General features: G+C 43.9%; 1 protein-coding gene across 2 annotated transcripts in view; it reads left to right on the forward strand.

Moving 5' to 3' along the window:
- Nucleotides 1-21,110, forward strand: part of RASA1 (RAS p21 protein activator 1) — a 99,851-nt gene that overhangs the window by 20,045 nt on the left and 58,696 nt on the right. Inside the window, exons 3-9 of one of the 2 annotated variants that reach the window (XM_069751348.1) lie at nucleotides 1,316-1,451; nucleotides 2,664-2,734; nucleotides 3,398-3,515; nucleotides 4,323-4,354; nucleotides 6,362-6,414; nucleotides 16,382-16,532; nucleotides 17,029-17,107. In XM_069751348.1, the coding sequence (XP_069607449.1) occupies nucleotides 1,316-1,451; nucleotides 2,664-2,734; nucleotides 3,398-3,515; nucleotides 4,323-4,354; nucleotides 6,362-6,414; nucleotides 16,382-16,532; nucleotides 17,029-17,107 (640 nt within the window). Of the gene's footprint in view, nucleotides 1-1,315; nucleotides 1,456-2,663; nucleotides 2,735-3,397; nucleotides 3,516-4,322; nucleotides 4,355-6,361; nucleotides 6,415-16,381; nucleotides 16,533-17,028; nucleotides 17,108-21,110 lie in introns of both variants that reach the window. The other variant, XM_069751339.1, reaches the window with a different exon arrangement.

Consider the following 21,110-nt stretch of genomic DNA (forward strand, 5'->3'; position numbering starts at 1 on the left):
AGGGCTTTTTCTTGCGTACCGAGCTGACATTTTTAATGATACCTTTTTGGTGCAGATGCCCATTAATGCATTTTAATACAATGTCGCGGCAACCAAAAAAAACATAACTCTGGCATTTTTAATTTTTTTAGCGCTACGCCGTTTAGCGAACAGGTTGATCCTTTTTTTTTTTTTCTTTAGATTGATCGGGCGATTCTGAACACGGCGATTCCAAATATGTATAGGTTTGATTTTTTTTTTTTTTTTTTTATTTTGAATCGGGCGAAAGGGGGGTGACTTTAACTTTTATTTATTTTTTCATATTTTTTAATACCTTTTTATTTTTACTTTTGCTATGCTTCAATAGCCTCCATTGGAGGCTTGAAGCTGCCATAGCCTGATCGGCTCTGCTACATAGAAGCGATGCTCAGATTGCTCCTATGTAGTAGATTTACTGCATTGTTATGAGCGCCGGCCACAGGGTGGCGCTCACAGCAATCCGGCACCAACAATCATAGAGGTCTTCAATAGACCTCTGGTTGTTATGCTGACGTATCGCTGACCCCCGATCACGTGACGGGGTTAGCGATGTGCTCAGTTCCGGTCCAATGGCCGGAAGCGCTAGATAAATGCCGCTGTCAGCGTTTGACAGTGGCATTTAACTAGTTAATAGCGTTGGGCGGATCGCGATTCCACCCGCTGCTATTGCGGGCACATGTCAGCTCTTCAAAACAGCTGACATGTCCTGGCTTTGATGCGGGCTCACCGCCGGAGCCCACATCAAGCTGGGGGTCTGACCTCAGACTATCCCATCCGAGCTCAGAAAGGGGTTAAGTAGCGGTCACACTTGAACACCCGACACTGGCTGGAAGTCGATGGCTGCGGCTAACAGCGTGTCTGCTATTAAAGAGAGAAGAATATTCAGCGCTCTCCGCACCCATGGACTTGGAGAGCAGTGAATATTCATTACTCTTCTGCCTCCTGTGACCCGCTGCTTCGCCGCTACCGCTCCTTCACCTCCCCATCCACAGCAGGTACATCCGGAATATAAGATGCACCCCTCATTTTCCTCCACATTTTTGGAGGTAAAAAGTGCGTCTTGTATTCCGAAAAATACTGTACTTCTTTAGCCATGACTTGTTGGCTATTGAACCCTGATTTTGTATTACTGGGGTCCATTGGGGTTTTCCAAGGTTTCTTTCGATGCTTGTTTTACTATTGGCGCTGTCAGACGATACCGCACCCTTCACAGGTTCTCCTAATGCCGATGTGGACATAACCAAAATATTTCTGCTGTCATTTATAATTCCGTCTTCATTTTTTCCTTTTCTTACAGGATTATAGCCATGTGTGGTGACTTCTATATCGGAGGGAGACGGTTTTCTTCACTTTCTGATCTCATAGGATACTACAGTCATGTCTCTTGCTTACTGAAAGAAGAAAAACTGCTTTTTCCTGTGGCTCCGCCAGAGGCAAGTCCATTATAATTTCTCCAAACCCAGCAGCCAAAATAGACTCTCGGGGGAATCACTGCTGTCAAGTGAAGCGTTGATTATTTACATGCTGCATTCATTCTTCAAAAAATGCTGCAAGAACTCCGCCAAAGCCAGGCCACACTGATATAAAGAACAGGGATCATGAGGACCCCATTGCAATAAAGGGATAGTTTGGTTTGGGAATGACAGGTGGCGGAGCAGCAGTGTGCACGCCCGACCACCACTCTTTTCAAGTGAGGGACTTGCCATTCCCTTTAATCAGAGAGGGTCCCAGCGATCAGCGGCCTGCCACATGTCCTGTGGATAGCTTTTATATTGAAGTCACACATTTTCTGAATTTTATATGTTAAATCTTCCATTGCAACTATTTGTGATGTCAAAAGTAAGACTGTAATTGATTTCCCCTTATCAAGGTTTGGCAATCAGGTGGGCTCTGTACACTTCTGCATTCTGGATGCTATTCTTCCCAAACTACGGCTCCGTGATGCTGTTCTAGTATATTCCACCCAAAAATGGATCCTGCCATGTCAAAAAAAGGAAACTTGTTTATACAAAGGGTATGAAAGCAGATGTAAAAATAAGGAAACTAATTCTTGACTTGAATTCACTGCAAGCACATTGTGACATTAAGACGATGCTGTGATTTCTCATCAAATGATCCAAAATAGTGTTTCCACACTCTCCAATCTGCTGGATCATGGATATAATGGTATCTCTTATATACCCTGAACACCACTGGAAATATATACTGACTCCTCTCACTTTCTTGAAATATTTGGGCTGTAAACTTTCCCAATAGATGTTAGAAAAATATTCCGTACCTCTGACACTTGTAGTCCAGGGCACCATTGCAGCGGCACTGAGGTCCATACGTTGTCACTATCGGTGGAGTGAATGGGACTCCCATACACTGCACATCGTCCCCTGTACACTCTGTTCCTGTCGTATAGACCTGACTGCTGCTGCCAGTCATTGGCTTTAGCGGTCATATGCCTGTCCTGACTAGACGTGGAACCGTTGCCATTCTTTCAGGTCAAGTCCTTTAGGTTGAGGATAGATAAGGTTTCCCCTCCCCCCACACACACCTTCTTGGAAATATGAGAGCAACCAAGTTGAGAGATTGCTTAAAAAGATTTTTGATGGTAAAAATGATCATCAGTCGTCCTAACATTCTTTATTCTCTTTTAGCCAGTGGAAGACAGGAGAAGAGTACGGGCCATCCTTCCTTACACTAAAGTCCCAGAGACTGATGAAATCAGGTGGGTAGATAGGAACACTTCATTTTTACATATAATATTATCAAGCTTTTCATTTCCAATGTTAAGTCTATTACCGGTAATAATTTTACCATTTGTGTGAGATATGAAAGGGGTCCCTTGTTTGCTTTATAATGGAGCAGAACCCCCTCTGGGGCAGGGGGAGTCGCACAACATTATGATAGTAATTGTGGCGCATAGCGGGGTGACCGTGGTGGAGATGTATCCTTGCCATATCGTATAACAAATGTGCAAACTGTACGGAGTGTTTTTTTATTAGTACCAGTTCTGTCTCGGGTTTAAGACCATCTTTTCTCTGTCATTTGCGAGTAAAGTTTATGTGTTGGTAGTCATTGTTCTGTACTGTACAGAATAAGGAAAATAAAGAGGTTTCATTATAGAAAGGATGTTGACACAAATGCCGCTTTTTGGCAGTTATCAGTGGTCCGGGGGTTCCTCACCCCTTTATAAGGCAGAGCAAAGAGAAGCTTTCCATCCCGAGGACTCTCCATCTGATTATATCAGTGGTTAGCGCATTGTGTCATTGGAACATACTGCGTTTCTTCCTATGTGACAGTCCTAAGTCTACCTCTTTTTCATGAATTGGTTGGCATATCTGCAGGTCTGCATTGACCATAACTTTCCCTGTGGTTTTTTTTTCTTCAGTTTTCTGAAAGGAGATATGTTTATAGTCCATAATGAGTTAGAAGATGGATGGATGTGGGTGACCAATCTTCGCACTAATGAACAAGGACTTATAGTTGTAGATTTGGTGAATGAAGTGGTAAGTATTTTGGTTTTTCCTCCTTTTTACAAGTCGTAAAGAAGAATTGTAGACTCATAACTACTCAGGAGGGATACAGGCTCTCTGAGTATTTCAGCCCTTATTTCTGGGTATGAAGAGACCCGGTTTAGTACGAAAAATTATTTTCAACGCAGTGCTCCAAGTTGGGAAATAAATTGCAGACTCTGGGTTTGGTATAAGCTTTGCAGACTCATAACTACAAATTGAGTTTTTTTGGGCTGAAGCATATTAAAGGGTTTGTACCATCTGGGACGTTTGTAGATGGGATAAGGACCATCTGCGTCTTATAGATGTGGTACCCAACAAGCGCGTTCCCAGAAGAATGGAGAATGGGGTGTATGCGCCTCTTCATGCCAGGGCCCATGTCTTGTGATAGATGCCTGACTCATACAGGGTCTTGCATCTTCTGGACATCTGACACATCCTATCAGTATGACATATAGATCTGAGATGGGATGAAATTGATGGGAAAACCATTCTTGTAGCTGTGAAGGACAATGCTGTGTTTGGTAGATATTGGAGTTGAGCAAAAGATTCACAGGACCCTGGCCTGACATCCATGTCAATACTCGGGCAGCCGAATTAGGGCAGTGCGAAATTCCTCCTTTGGCACTCAAGTCCTAACTTCCGTGTTGTGCACCACTTGTGATCACTAGGCCCCCACAATGTTATGTATTTTCTCAACTACGATATTATATTCATTATCACTATGTATGTAGATAAATTCTACCTATGGTTCTGTGTGCACAATTTCTACCTTTTTTTCTTTTTTCCTTTTTTTGTTAGGGCAGAGAAGAGGATCCACATGAAGGCAAGATGTAAGCATTATTACATGTTGTGTAGATTACAAGCCCTGAATTGTGTGCGATTTGCTGTATGTAGCCTGTGTTAAATTGGTACAGTGCCTTGCGAAAGTATTCGTCTCCCTCGAACTTTTCAACTTTTTCCCACATATAATGCTTCAAACATAAAGATACCAAATATTAATTTTTAGTGAAGAATCAACAACAAGTGGAACACAATTGTGAAGTTGAACGAAATTTATTGGTTATTTTAAATTTTTGTGGAAAATCAAAAACTGAAAACTGGGGCGTGCAATATTATTCGGCCCTTTTACTTTCAGTGCAGCAAACGCACTCCAGAAGTTTTGTGGATCTCTGAATGATCCAATGTTGTCCTAAATGCCTAATGATGATAAATATAATTCACCTGTGTGTAATTAGTTCTCCGTATAAATGCACCTGCTCTGTGATAGTCTCAGGGTTCTGTTTGAAGCACAGAGAGCATCATGAAGACCAAGGAACACAACAGGCAGGTCCGTGATACTGTTGTGGAGAAGTTTAAAGCCGGATTTGGATACAAAGTGATTTCCAAAACTTTAAACATCCCAAGGAGCACAGTGCAAACGATCATATTGAAATGGAAGGAGTATCATACCACTACAAATCTATGAAGACCCGGCCGTCCCTCTAAACTTTCATCTCAAACAAGGAGAAGACTGATCAGAGATGCAGCCAAGAGGTCCATGATCACTCTGGATGAACTGCAGAGATCTACAGCTGAGGTGGGACAGTCTGTCCATAGGACAACAATCAGTCGTACACTGCACAAATCTGGCCTTTATGGAAGAGTGGCAAGAAGAAAGCCATTTCTCAAAGATATCCATAAAAAGTGTCAGTTAAGGTTTGCAACAAGCCACCTGGGAAACACACCAAACATGTGGAAGAAGGTGCTCTGGTCAGATGAAACCAAAATCGAACTTTTTGGCAACAATGCCAAACGATATGTTTGGCATAAAGGCAACACAGCTCATAACCCTGAGCACACCATCCCCACTGTCAAACATGGTGGTGGCAGCATCATGGTTTGGGCCTGCTTTTCTTCAGCAGGGACAGGGAAAATTGATGGGAAGATGGATGGAGCCAAATACAGGACCATTCTTGAAGAAAACCTGTTGCAGTCTGCAAAAGACCTGAGACTGGGACGGAGATTTGTCTTCCAACAAGACAATGATCCCAAACATAAAGCAAATTCTACAATGGAATGGTTCACAAATAAACGTATCCAGGTGTTAGAATGGCCAAGTCAAAGTCCAGACCTCAATCCAATCGAGAATCTGTGGAAAGAGCTGACAACTGCTGTTCACAAACGATTTCCATCAAACCTCACTGAGCTCGAGCTGTTTGCCCAGGAAGAATGGGCAAGAATTTCAGTCGTTCGATGTGCAAAACTGATAGAGACATACCCCAAGTGACTTGTAGCTGTAATCGCAGCAAAAGGTGGTGCAACAAAGTATTAAGTTAAAGGGGACGAATAATATTGCACGCCCCACTTTTCAGTTTTTGATTTTCCACAAAAATTAAAAATAACCAATAAATTTTGTTCAACTTCACAATTGTGTTCCACTGTTGTTGATTCTTCACCAAACATTTATATTTGGTATCTTTGAAGCATGATATGTGGGAAAAGGTTGAAAAGTTCCAGGGGGCCGAATACTTTTGCAATGCACTGTACATTAATCGTAGAATATAACAGAGGAGTAATACTCGCCTTACTGATCTTCTGCCGATAAGTCATTGGTCCCATTGTCAGAATAGTAAATGAAATACCACTATTTTTACCATCAATAATGCCAAGACCTCTATGTAAATCAGGTTAAACCGGATCTGTTCAGAATTCGGCATAGCAGTCGTGCCCATCATGAGCAGATTCCGTGACTCCAATGTGAAGGGGGCCGTATTGATCAATGAATGCATTATTAATCAGCCGGCAGCCAATGGTTGGGTTCTGCACATATTTACTTCTCTTATTCTTCTTTTCTGTAGATGGTTCCATGGGAAAATCAACAAGCAGGAAGCCTATAATCTACTTATGACAGGTAAATGCTGATGTGAAGTTTACAGTCTCAAATTGGCCAGATAATGCCATGTGCATGTAAAGGCGTATGAAACCCTAAAACATCTAATTGCTTACCCAAAAATGCTTATTGAAGGCCCCCCATTGGCCATGAGTACCATATATAAACAAACTGACGCCCCTCTCCCCATAGCTAACCGACTGCCAGAGGTCGTATAATTTGTCCAGCATGCTGTATTGGCACACATGCAGGCAGCACCATCTCCTGTGTTTGCACCTAAACGCTTTGGGTCTGCACCGTAAAGGACGCAACTATGGACATAGTGGTCTGTCACATACCGTACCCATGGCCAGCCAGGCGGACAACTAGGTACAGATTGCTGTATGCATTATGGCTTTATTTTTTTTTAGCAATTTATATCTCAGCAAGTGACATTTTCCAGGAATTTTAGCAGGAATTTAACTCCTTTTCCAACTTTTACTGATTTATCCAGGGCCGTCATTTGATAGAATGGATGCTGATATAATTTCTTATCAACGTGTCCCTTTGGCCATACTGTTTTGCCAGGTTTAGAGGGACTCCACTGCCCTTTGGCTAGTATATTTTCCAAAGTAGCTTCCCTGCCTGATGAGTATCATGCACCAGTCCTGATAAGCCGAAGAGGACCTCTATGTAATATTTGCTGGGCTCCCTCATGGTTACTCCAACAACTATACCGCCTAGCTTCCAGTTGCGTCTCGCCACACCTAATGATGGCATGGAAGGATGAGTTAAATTGAAGGGACGCTTTAATTATTTCAATATTTACATTTTAGTTCTAAACAAGTTTTGTCTGTGTTCACATCCCCATTCTCTCCTACTTGGTTTCTTCTTCCTTTAACTCCTTTGTGTGCCACTTTTGTTTGGTGAGGGTATTTTATGATTATTTTTTATTTATCCCTGTCAGTCTTTCCTTGTTTGGTTATTGTTGTCCTATACACTTCGGCTTCCCACCTCCCTTGGTGGGGGTAGAGGACAGATTAGGGTTGATATAGGAGCATAGCAAGGCACATGAAACCGGCATCTCCACCTTCAGAAGTAATCTAAGGGACAGGGATAGACTAGGGCACTCCTAGTTGTAGGGACCTTCTAAGTGCCCACAGTCCCCAGGCATTACATGACAGACACCTTGCAACATAAAAGGTTTTTATACAATGTTGCAAATGCTCACACTTTTATATTTGTGAGATTGTTAGGCAAAATTATATACCATATTATCCCAACAAGACTACGATATTGCTATTTAGCACTTATAATTGCGATTGCTAGACACAGATCGTGTTACAATAGAAGATAATTAGCTGTATTACTCTGTATAATTAAGAGTCCACCCTAATTAAAATGATGCTCTCCTGTCACTGCGCTTGTCGAACATTGATTGTGGGAATCCCTCCCTGTACTTGGTCAGGACTACGTCCCAGCGCGCGTTTTGCCAGCTAGTCTGGCTTCTTTTAGGGATGGAGCCCGTGAGACATGCGATCCTTTACGCAGGTCAAATATTGATTGACAGGTCTCACAGCCAATCTGCATTATATCAAATGAACTAGACAATTAAATATATTGCTCTCTAATCAAATGAAAGATACATTGAATACAACTCCTATTTACACTATTGGCTAGAACATCATGGGAAGGAAATATGAAAGTTACAGGTTTTTGTTTTTATTCGAGTATTTCATGATGATTCATATATACTAATAATGGACATAGATTAATTATTATATACAGTTTGTTAGCGATTATAGTTCTCAATTTATTGAATTAATCTATAGATCAAGATGAATTATATATTTAGTCATTAACTATTTAAACATTGTTAGATCTCTGTCATACTTTAGTCCCATTAATAGAAATGTATGTGTGGCAAATGTGATGTTCTCTCCTATATTGATCCCACATTTAAATTTGTCTGTGGATAAAATGATTAGTATGAGCAGTCTTCCAATAATTATTCCTCCCGTGCATGGTCCAGGTGGTATGGTTACAGCATTCTTGCACTGTTTTGTCCCTAAATCCCAAAAGTATTAAAATATTATGAAGCACTTATCATATATTTTGTTGACAACTTGAAATAATTGAGGCTGCCTCATACAGACTCGTGGGTTCCCATGTTCAGACATCCTTGAGGTATAAGATATCATATAAAAATCATTTATAATAACCCAACGGTCCAGATTATCCAATAGAGAGATTTCCAATTCCCATAGCTTGAACTCTGATCATGGCGGCTGCCATGCCTGGAAAGATAATGATGTCGTGCTACAAAAATCCTCCAAAGTTCTAGTTCTCGTTTAGTCCCAGTGGGCTCACTCATTCTCGTGTTCCAATAAAAGTCAGGTGGTCTCCAAGTATTTGTTAGTGCTCGGAGATTTAGTTTTCGTCCCTCAGCTGCATGATTTACGGCTGCTGGACAGCCTGAATAAATGTGTGAATTCCCTAACAAACAAGCATTTCTCACATGTATTCAGGCTGTCTAGCAGCCGTAAATGATGCAGCTGTGGCAACGAAAGCTAAATCTCCGAGCAATGACTATACTCGCTCATCACTAATGAGGAACGTCTTGCCTTATGGCCATATCTCAGCCTGGCTCACGGCTACAGCACCTCAGCTTTAAAAATGAGACCGGTAAATGAAGGAATGAATGAAAGCAGCACTCACCCGTAATCTTCAATGATATAATAGTCCTTTATTGACCATGGCCCAACATTCCCAGCTAGGAAAAAGACAGGTTACGACATAAGGAGGGAGCGGTGAGGGAGGGTGCAGAGACGAGACAGACGACGGCCGTTTCACTGGACCCGTTGAAGCGATTGTTTGCGAAACGGCCGTCGTCTATCGCTTCAACGGGTCCAGTGAAACGGCCGTCGTCTGTCCTCCTTTGTAGAGGATGAAGATGGCACACCTAAGAATGAAGCAATACCAGCAAGCAAAAAAGAAAAGGGCACACAGCAACAAGTGACAGCAAAAAGTACAGCCAAGAAGCAACGAAGAGTGGTGGTGGTGGGAGACTCACTACTGAGAGGCACCGAAGCAGCCATCTGCAGACCGGACATAACTGCAAGAGAAGTATGCTGCCTTCCAGGTGCGATGATCAAGGATGTGACCGATAGGATACCAAAGCTCTTCAGCTCCAAGGACGTCCACCCATTTCTTCTGATACATGTTGGCACCAATGACACGGCAAGGAAGGACCTACCGACAATCTGCAAGGACTTTGAAGAGTTGGGGAAGAAAGTAAAGGAACTGGATGCACAGGTAGTTTTTTCTTCTATCCTTCCAGTAGACGGGCATGGCACCAGGAGATGGAACAGGATCCTTGATGCAAACAACTGGCTAAGACGATGGTGCAGACAACAAGGATTTGGATTCCTGGACCACGGTGTGAATTACTGGTATGATGGACTCCTCGCCAGAGACGGACTACACCTCAACAAACCTGGGAAACACACATTCGCCAGAAGACTCGCTACACTCATCAGGAGGGCGTTAAACTAGAAGAAGAGGGGACGGGAAGAAAAACATTAGACTCGAACAAAGACGACCCAGGAAAACATACTCAGAAGGGAGGTAAGAACATTTCTAAAACAATCCACAGTGAGGAGATTGGAACAAAACAAAATCCTCTAAACTGCATGCTCGCAAACGCCAGAAGCCTGACAAACAAGATGGAAGAACTAGAAGCAGAAATATCTACAGGTAACTTTGACATAGTGGGAATAACCGAGACATGGTTAGATGAAAGCTATGACTGGGCAGTTAACTTACAGGGTTACAGTCTGTTTAGAAAGGATCGTAAAAATCGGAGAGGAGGAGGGGTTTGTCTCTATGTAAAGTCTTGTCTAAAGTCCACTTTGAGGGAGGATATTAGCGAAGGGAATGAGGATGTCGAGTCCATATGGGTTGAAATTCATGGAGGGAAAAATGGTAACAAAATTCTCATTGGGGTCTGTTACAAACCCCCAAATATAACAGAAACCATGGAAAGTCTACTTCTAAAGCAGATAGATGAAGCTGCAACCCATAATGAGGTCCTGGTTATGGGGGACTTTAACTACCCGGATATTAACTGGGAAACAGAAACCTGTGAAACCCATAAAGGCAACAGGTTTCTGCTAATAACCAAGAAAAATTATCTTTCACAATTGGTGCAGAATCCAACCAGAGGAGCAGCACTTTTAGACCTAATACTATCTAATAGACCTGACAGAATAACAAATCTGCAGGTGGTTGGGCATTTAGGAAATAGCGACCACAATATTGTGCAGTTTCACCTGTCTTTCACTAGGGGGACTTGTCAGGGAGTCACAAAAACATTGAACTTTAGGAAGGCAAAGTTTGAACAGCTTAGAGATGCCCTTAATCTGGTAGACTGGGACAATATCCTCAGAAATGAGAATACAGATAATAAATGGGAAATGTTTAAGAACATCCTAAATAGGCAGTGTAAGCGGTTTATACCTTGTGGGAATAAAAGGACTAGAAATAGGAAAAACCCAATGTGGCTAAACAAAGAAGTAAGACAGGCAATTAACAGTAAAAAGAAAGCATTTGCACTACTAAAGCAGGATGGCACCATTGAAGCTCTAAAAAACTATAGGGAGAAAAATACTTTATCTAAAAAACTAATTAAAGCTGCCAAAAAGGAAACAGAGAAGCACATTGCTAAGGAGAGTAAAACTAATCCCAAACTGTTCTTCAACTATATCAATAGTAAAAGAATAAAAACTGAAAATGTAGGCCCCTTAAAAAATAGTGAGGAAAGAATGGTTGTAGATGACGAGGAAAAAGCTAACATATTAAACACCTTCTTCTCCACGGTATTCACGGTGGAAAATGAAATGCTAGGTGAAATCCCAAGAAACAATGAAAACCCTATATTAAGGGTCACCAATCTAACCCAAGAAGAGGTGCGAAACCGGCTAAATAAGATTAAAATAGATAAATCTCCGGGTCCGGATGGCATACACCCACGAGTACTAAGAGAACTAAGTAATGTAATAGATAAACCATTATTTCTTATTTTTAGTGACTCTATAGCAACAGGGTCTGTTCCGCAGGACTGGCGCATAGCAAATGTGGTGCCAATATTCAAAAAGGGCTCTAAAAGTGAACCTGGAAATTATAGGCCAGTAAGTCTAACCTCTATTGTTGGTAAAATATTTGAAGGGTTTCTGAGGGATGTTATTCTGGATTATCTCAATGAGAATAACTGTTTAACTCCATATCAGCATGGGTTTATGAGAAATCGCTCCTGTCAAACCAATCTAATCAGTTTTTATGAAGAGGTAAGCTATAGACTGGACCACGGTGAGTCATTGGACGTGGTATATCTCGATTTTTCCAAAGCGTTTGATACCGTGCCGCACAAGAGGTTGGTACACAAAATGAGAATGCTTGGTCTGGGGGAAAATGTGTGTAAATGGGTTAGTAACTGGCTTAGTGATAGAAAGCAGAGGGTGGTTATAAATGGTATAGTCTCTAACTGGGTCGAAGTGACCAGTGGGGTACCGCAGGGGTCAGTATTGGGACCTGTTCTCTTCAACATATTCATTAATGATCTGGTAGAAGGTTTACACAGTAAAATATCGATATTTGCAGATGATACAAAACTATGTAAAGCAGTTAATACAAGAGAAGATAGTATTCTGCTACAGATGGATCTGGATAAGTTGGAAACTTGGGCTGAAAGGTGGCAGATGAGGTTTAACAATGATAAATGTAAGGTTATACACATGGGAAGAGGGAATCAATATCACCATTACACACTGAACGGGAAACCACTGGGTAAATCTGACAGGGAGAAGGACTTGGGGATCCTAGTTAATGATAAACTTACCTGGAGCAGCCAGTGCCAGGCAGCAGCTGCCAAGGCAAACAGGATCATGGGGTGCATTAAAAGAGGTCTGGATACACATGATGAGAGCATTATACTGCCTCTGTACAAATCCCTAGTTAGACCGCACATGGAGTACTGTGTCCAGTTTTGGGCACCGGTGCTCAGGAAGGATATAATGGAACTAGAGAGAGTACAAAGGAGGGCAACAAAATTAATAAAGGGGATGAGAGAACTACAATACCCAGATAGATTAGCGAAATTAGGATTATTTAGTCTAGAAAAAAGACGACTGAGGGGCGATCTAATAACCATGTATAAGTATATAAGGGGACAATACAAATATCTCGCTGAGGATCTGTTTATACCAAGGAAGGTGACGGGCACAAGGGGGCATTCTTTGCGTCTGGAGGAGAGAAGGTTTTTCCACCAACATAGAAGAGGATTCTTTACTGTTAGGGCAGTGAGAATCTGGAATTGCTTGCCTGAGGAGGTGGTGATGGCGAACTCAGTCGAGGGGTTCAAGAGAGGCCTGGATGTCTTCCTGGAGCAGAACAATATTGTATCATACAATTATTAGGTTCTGTAGAAGGACGTAGATCTGGGTATTTATTATGATGGAATATAGGCTGAACTGGATGGACAAATGTCTTTTTTCGGCCTTACTAACTATGTTACTATGTTACTATGTCTCTGCACCCTCCCTCACCGCTCCCTCCTTATGTCGTAGCCGGTCTTGTTCCTAGCTGGAAATGTTGAGCCATGGTCAATAAAGGACTATTATATCATTGAAGATTACCGGTGAGTGCTGCTTTCATTCATTCCTTCATTTACCGGTGATTCAGCTGCTCCTAGTGCATGCACCTCCCCGTCTTCAGAAGAAGCTTGTTCCGTCTGGTCTCCAAGGAGAATATCGTCGGGGTCTAAGTTAGGGAGAGCTCGTTCAGTGCCGGTCGACTGACCTCTTGTGACTGTGTTAAAAATGAGACCGACTACAGAGTTGCTATCCTACAGGGACATATGAGAAGGGAAGGGTTAAACATTTTAATTTGAGCAGGTTAAGAAATGAAAGAAGAATAGGTTAGTTTGTCTAGATCAGTGTTTCCCAAACCCGTCCTCGGGGCCCCCAACTTGTCATGTTTTCAGGATTTCCTTAGTATTGCCCAGGTGGGAGAACCTGAGGCAACTTCTGATGCCTTAATAATTCCATCACCTGCACAATGATAAGGAAATCCTGAAAACATGATGTATTGGGGGGCAGTGAGGATGGGTTTGGGAAGCACTGGTCTAGACAAATATCACCTGTGGTTAGCTGGTAAAACCAGTAACAATACACAGGACTAACAGAGCGATTGTGGCTCAGCAATGCTCCGATATAAAAGTGTGAACACCAAGCATTCTCATACATTGGTTCTTGGCTTTATAAGTGTCTGAATGCTATGCGGCATCAGAATGTGAAATATTCATGTAGAGAGACTGTGATATGTGCCCATTAGATTTTAAAGGGTTAGAGAGTGCTGGTGAAAAAAAAGTTTGCAGCCTTCTTTGAGCTATTGACCCGTTTCTTTTGTAACACATTATCTAGGAGACCGACCACCACTGGACGAATATGTGCAGTGCTTACAAGTTCTTTTCTCTTGGGTTTGATTGTCCCGTTGGCTCCTATTCTGGTCAGATTGCACGCAGTGTTCATAAGTTAGGCCTCTTTCACACTTCCGTCTGCTGTCGAACGTCGTAATGCGTTGTTGTGATGTATCGACGGACGTCGTGAAAAACATGGGCAACACATCCATTATTTTGACTGATGCTTTGTTTGTGTTGTTGCCTGAATTTCAATGTAGAAATTTCGAGAGAGAGAGAAATATATCCTTCCGGGCTTGCTCAGAGTGAAAAAACGGGATGCGTCGCTGGATTCCAGTGTTTTACGGTCAGCGACGGATCCTGCGTCCATAGGCCTCCATTGTAGCCAGCGCAGGACCCGTCGCTGAGCGATTTTCCGACGTGCAGAGAAAATGTTCCTCTGAACGTTTCCTCTGCCAGACGGACCGATATTTTCCGACGGATCCGGATCCAGTGCATGACGGATGAAACAGATGGCCATCCGTCGCTAATACAAGTCCAAGGGAAAAAACAGGATCCTGCAAAAAAATTTGCAGGATCCTGTTTTTTCAAAACTCAACGGATTTTAACGGGAGGAAAAAGACGGAAGTGTGAAAGAGGCCTTAGGGTATGTTCACACGTTCAGGATTTCCATCCTTTTTTTTTCAGGACAGTTTTTTTAAAAAACTGCAGCTCTTGGCAGAAAACGCAGGTCCTTTTTTTGGTCCTTTTTTTGTCCTTTTTTGATGCGTTTTTTGATGCGTTTTTTTTATCCTTTTTTTTATGCAGTTTTCTATGCAGAGACTGTGTGTTTCCTAGGAAGCTTTTTAGGGCTAAAATGGCTGAAAATACCCTAACCCTACCCCTAACCCTACCCCTAACCCTGCCCCTAACCCTGCCCCTAACCCTACCCCTAACCCTACCCCTAACCCTACCCCTAACCCTACCCCTAACCCTACCCCTAACCCTACCCCTAACCCTACCCCTAACCCTACCCCTAACCCTACCCCTAACCCTACCCCTAACCCTAACCCTACCCCTAACCCTACCCCTACCCCTATTCTAACCTTAGTGAAAAAAAAAAAAAAAATTCTTAATTTTTTTTATTGTCCCTACCAATGGGGGTGACAAAGTGGGGGGGGGGTGTCATTTACTATTTTTTTTATTTTGATCACTGAGATAGGTTATATCTCAGTGATCAAAATGCACTTTGGAGCGAATCTGCCGGCCGGCAGATTCGGCGGGCGCACTGCGCATGCGCCCGCCATTTTGCAAGATGGCGGCGCCCAGGGAGAAGACGGCTGGACGGACACCGGGACGCCGGGTAAGTATAAGGGGGGGAGATTAGGGCACGGGGGGGGCATCGGAGCACTGGGGGGGGGGGGCATCGGAGCAGGGGGGGGGCATCGGAGCACGGGGGGGCGGGATCGGAGCACGGGGGGGCAGCCACACTCCGCCCACGCACTTCCGCCCGCTCCCCCGCACTTCCTGCTGCAGCGGTTCTGCACATCAAATCGCAGTAAAACCCGCAGATATATTTTTGATCTGCGGGTTTTACTGCGATTTTGACCTCACAATGGAGGTCTATGGGTGCAGAACCGCTGCGGTTCAGGAAAAAGAAGTGACATGCTCCTTCTTTTTTGCCGCAGCTATTCTGCGCGGCTTTTTAAACGAAATTACGGATCATGTGCACAGCAGTGACTGTTTTCCATAGGGTTACATTGTTATGTACCCTGCATGGAAAACAGCTGCGGAACCGCAGCGGCAAAACCGCTGCGGTTCCGCAGTAAAAAACGCACTGTGTGAACATGGCCTTAGACTGCAGCATTGGTCGGTCTCCTAGACAACAATCTGTAAACAAGTGTTACCATTTCAATAAAAGCTGGACTATATTATTTTTTTTTATTGTGGGCCTAAGCACGAACTGGAAAGTAGTTGCTAACTGCCTTGCCTGTTCTGCTCAGCACCAATCTCTGCCGGCACAGAGCCGTCACTGACCGCTCCTGCCAGCGATTCTGCGGCAGCTCTTCTGCTCTGCTCCGCTGACGGGGTGTGACTGCCGATGTCATTCTGATTGATTCATAACTGTGGGAAGACAGCTGTCAAGCAGCATGCCCAATCTGTTGAAAGTCGCTGCCAAGCAGTGTGTTTTTTTTTCTCCTCAGACTTCTATGGGGAGGGTGAAGTAACACTTGTAAAATAAAAAAGTCTGCTTTGAGGGTCAGAATTCCAATGTTTCTTCGCTAAAAATGCATAAAAAACCTCTTCAGGTCTGCACCAAAAATGCATCAGAAAAGGAGTACGGTAATCACAAAGCGAAAGCATCAAACGCGCAATGATTGGAGTAGACGACTGCTATTCTGCATTTATGTGCAGACTCCTGCAGAAAAAGCAGCTGAACGAGGGAACACGGCATACTAGAGATTTTCTGCTTATTATGTGAACGTTTGCTGTAATGTTTTACTGGCTTTTTCATTTATTCTGAACCTGAACTAATTGCACTTTTTGATATTTCAGTCGGACAAATCAGCAGCTTCTTGGTGAGGCCATCGGACAATACTCCTGGAGATTATTCGTTATATTTCCGCACAAATGAAAATATCCAGCGATTTAAGATCTGCCCAACACCGAACAATCAGTTTATGATGGGAGGTCGGTACTATTACAGGTAACAGATTTTCATGTTGGTTTTTGAGGTGCAAACTTTGTAATGTAATCGAAACAAACGGATTTACACGGTAAGCGGTTGTAATACGTGGCCAAACATCTTTGGGTTACATAGTATCATGGGTGTTCGACAAAGGAAGAAAAAAAGAGAAGCTGAATGGTGTGTGATGCACGCAGTGTCGGCCATCCACAAAATCCAAATCGCAGCTTTTATTGGCGCACACTGTAAACAGATTTGGTTACAAATTCCTGAAAATATGTAAGCATGACCATGCGACGGATCACGATGGTCCCTGCTGTGTCCTTTCATCTTGACGCATGATCTCACCAATCGCATGACAAGCTCTTCTTGGGCGTATGGGTGCTGTAAACGCACTGTGATGGTCGGCCCGTGTGTTATATGGCATGTATGGCTTGCCCAGGATGGGTAATTGCTGGAGAAAATGTTTAATTATGGACATTGGATACTTATGTTTGGCTTTTCTTGTTTTAAACAGAATTGATGATATCCTAGAACACTACAGGAATGAGCAGATTGTGGAAGGCTATTTTCTTAAAGATCCCGTTCCTGTGCAGGTAAAGAGTACCAAATATACATTTCACGCGTGACTAATTGGCAAACCACGCTCTAACATGAATGCACGCATTTTGAAGCCTGGCCATTATATTATACTATTGTACAGGTGGCAGCATCTAGAATATATGGTGGAGAATAGGATTCGCTTACAGTGCCTTGCGAAAATATTCGGCTCCCTGGAACTTTTCAACCTTTTCCCACATATCATGCTTCAAACATAAAGATACCAAATGTACATTTTTGGTGAAGACTCAACAACAAGTGGAACACAATTGTGAAGTTGAGCGAAATTTATTGGTTATTTTAAATTTTTGTGGAAATTCAAAAACTGAAAAGTGGGGTGTGCAATATTATTCGGTCCCTTTAACTTAATACTTTGTTGCGCCACCTTTTTCTGCGATTACAGCTGCAAGTCGCTTGGAGTACGTCTCTATCCGTTTTGTACATCGAGAGACTGAAATTCTTTCCCATTCTTCCTTGCAAACAGCTCGAGCTCAGTGAGGTTTGATGGAGATCGTTTGTGAACAGCAGTTTTCAACTCTTTCCACAGATTCTCGATTGGATTGAGGTCTGGACTTTGACTTGGCCATTCTAACACCTGGATACGTTTATTTGTGAACCATTCCATTGTAGATTTTGCTTTATGTTTGGGATCATTGTCTTGTTGGAAGACAAATCTCCGTCCCAGTCTCAGGTCTTTTGCAGACTGCAACAGGTTTTCTTCAAGAATGGTCCTGTAATTTGGCTCCATCCATCTTCCCATCAATTTTAACATGCTGAATAAAATCAGGCCCAAAAAATGATGCTGCCACCACCATGTTTGACAGTGGGGATGGTGTGTTCAGGGTGATGAGCTGTGTTGCCTTTACCCCAAACATATCGCTTGGCATTGTTGCCAAAAGGTTTGATTTTGGTTTCATCTGACCAGAGCACCTTCTTCCACATATTTGGTGTGTCTCCCAGGTGGCTTGTTGCAAACTTTAAATGACACTTTTTATGGATATCTTTCAGAAATGGCTTTCTTCTTGCCACTCTTCCATAAAGGCCAGATTTGTGCAGTGTATGACGGATTGTTGTCCTATGGACAGACTGTCCCACCTCAGCTGTAGATCTCTGCAGTTCATCCAGAGTGATCATGGACCTCTTGGCTGCATCTCTGATCAGTCCTCTCCTTGTTTGAGATGAAAGTTTAGAGGGACGGCCGGATCTTGGTGGATTTGCAGAGGTATGATACTCCTTCCATTTCAATGTGATCGCTTGCACAGTGCTCTTTGGGATGTTTAAAGTTTTGGAAATCATTTTGAATCCAAATCCGGCTTTAAACTTCTCCACAACAGTATCACGGACCTGTCTGTTGTGTTCCTTGGTCTTCATGATGCTCTCTGTGCTTCAAACAGAACCCTGAGACTATCACAGAGCAGGTGCATTTATATGGAGACTTGATTACACACAGGTGGATTATATTTATAATCATTAGGCATTTAGGACAACATTGGATCATTCAGAGATCCACAATGAACTTCTGGAGTGAGGTTGCTGCACTGAAAGTAAAGGGGCCGAATAATATTGCACGCCCCACTTTTCAGTTTTTGAATTTCCACAAAAATTTTAAATAACCAATAAATTTTGCTCAACCTCACAATTGTGTTCCACTTGTTGTTGATTCTTCACCAAAAATTTACATTTGGTATCTTTGTTTGAAGCATGATATGTGGGAAAAGGTTGAAAAGTTCCAGGGGGCCGAATACTTTCCACTATACAACCCTTATTGAGCAGAAACAAGCAATTTATAAGTTTATAGACCACTTTAAATAAATAGAATGCAGGAGAAGTTTAATATAGTTTGTAGTTTGTCTTTATTCACTTAAAGGGAACCTGTCAGCAGATTTCTTTCTCGCTTCATTGGGGGACACAGGTAACCATGGATGTATGCTGCTGTCGCTAGGAGGCTGACACTATGCAAATAAAGAAGTAGTAGCTCCTCCCCGGCAGTATACACCTCCCGACAGGCACCAGGCAACTCAGTTTTTGCTTAGTGTCTGTAGGAGGCGGACCTGGATCTAACCCCAGATCCACTCTGGTTTTTTCTTTCAGGGTTTGTGTGTGTATTAATCCTTTCCCTTTTTTATTTCAGATGCTTCTCTTGGGGTTACAGGGTGCAGTTCTCTCACCCTGATTCCCCACAGTAAGCGACCGAGAGAGCAGTGTGGTTTCACCCACATCGCACCCTCTCGGATCCGCTGGGCAGGACTTCGACTCATGTCACCCTGGGGTGTTCATGTCTCACTATCAGTGGCCAGTGCTTGCCCTTTTCCCCCCCTCATCCCTCTCCTCGGAGTGGGCTGAGAGGAAGATGGGGGTCTCTTCCAGTGACCTTCCCCCTCCTGTTTAGGGGTTGACGCCTTCTTCTGTGCCGGAGTTCATGGCGCGGGAAGGAGGACTTCATTCATAGGTAGGGGATCTTCAATCAACACGTGCAGAGCCCAGTCCCCCCCTCCCCATCGATCTCTCAGGAGGGCTCTCCTCTGCTTGCTATGTCTTTTAGTGGGCAGCTCAGATGGCGACACCTGTTAAACTTGCGCTGCTCCAGTCAGAGCCGATCTTGTCCTTTCGGCCACTAGCGCGGCAGGCATCTTTCGTTACCCCCCTCTTTCAAAATTCGCGCCCATTTTTCGGGCGCGCACGCGCCATTTTCTTTCTCCGGCACCTTTTTCGGCTCCTGGCTGGCCACACCCACCTGCGGCCTTGTCCTACCCTGCGTCCCCGCGGGCACGCCTTTGCCGGAGTCCAGCGCTCTCGGGGCGTCTTTTTTTTCTCTTGGGAGTCCCTCCCTCCCTTCTGCGCTTGGACACACCCACTTCCGGCGCGTTGTCCCGCGCTTACACAGGCCGACTTCTCCTCCTTCTGCGTCTCCATCGCATCGCGTGGGGCACGAGGATCCCTGGGGACACAGACTCCCGCGGCTGCCGCTGTTTTCGGTAGGCTTGCGCTATTGCTCTCTCGGGCTCTACTCCTCCCTGCAGTATCGTCTCTGCGCCTGCTGCACAAGGTAATACCTCTACCTATGTCCAACTACGCACCAGGCTATACCATTACTGTCATCCACTACGCCTGCGCTCACTGTAAGAAAAAGTGGGCTTCAGGTCAGCCTTCTCCTTTCTGCCCGTCCTGCGTTCTTCCCATCATGTCCGTCTCTCAGGAAGCTCCTAGGTCTCGGGATGAGTGCACCCCCCCCATCCCCCGGAGTGGGCTGTTGCAACGTATGTCAGTGTCGGACCTGACTAAGGTGTCTATCCCTGGTCCAGGCACTTGAACGTATCCCGCTTCTGTCTAATGCCACCAGTGCCACGAACACCTCACACGGCGATTCGCTTGCACCCATCCAAGTCCCTCACAGAGGCACCACACCTGGATACCCCTATCTGCCCGTTCCCCCTCCTCGCAGGCGGACGTCGGGTCTGGCGTAACCTCAGTCGGAATCTGACTCGGAGGCAGATCAAACTTCTTGACCACTGGATATGGTCGATAGCCTTATTTCGGCTATTATTCAGACGCTTGAACTTAAGGAGGATGAGGCAAGCTCTCAGGACGTCTCCGTTGCGTTTAAACGGATTAAACGTCCCTCTAGAGTTTTTCCCAATCACAGGGAGTTCGACAACACTACGTCTACACACTGGGAAAACCCTGGTAAACGTTTCCCTGGCAGGAAACGGATGGACAATTTATACCCTTTTCACTCCGACCTTGTCAGCAAATTGTCCGAGTCTCCTAAGGTATGATCCGCCTGTGTCTAGATTATCCTCACAGACGCTTTCTTTATCGCCTCTCATTGGGGGACACAGGAACCATGGGTGTATGCTGCTGCCACTAGGAGGCTGACACTATGCAAATAAAAAAGTTAGCTCCTCCTCTGCAGTGTACACCCCACCGACTGGCATTATACTCTTCAGTTTTAGCTTGGTGTCAGTAGGAGGTGGACACGGGTCTTTCATTAGACCCTTA

This window comes from Ranitomeya imitator, chromosome 1 (assembly GCF_032444005.1).
Source record: "Ranitomeya imitator isolate aRanImi1 chromosome 1, aRanImi1.pri, whole genome shotgun sequence".
Lineage (NCBI taxonomy): Eukaryota > Metazoa > Chordata > Amphibia > Anura > Dendrobatidae > Ranitomeya > Ranitomeya imitator.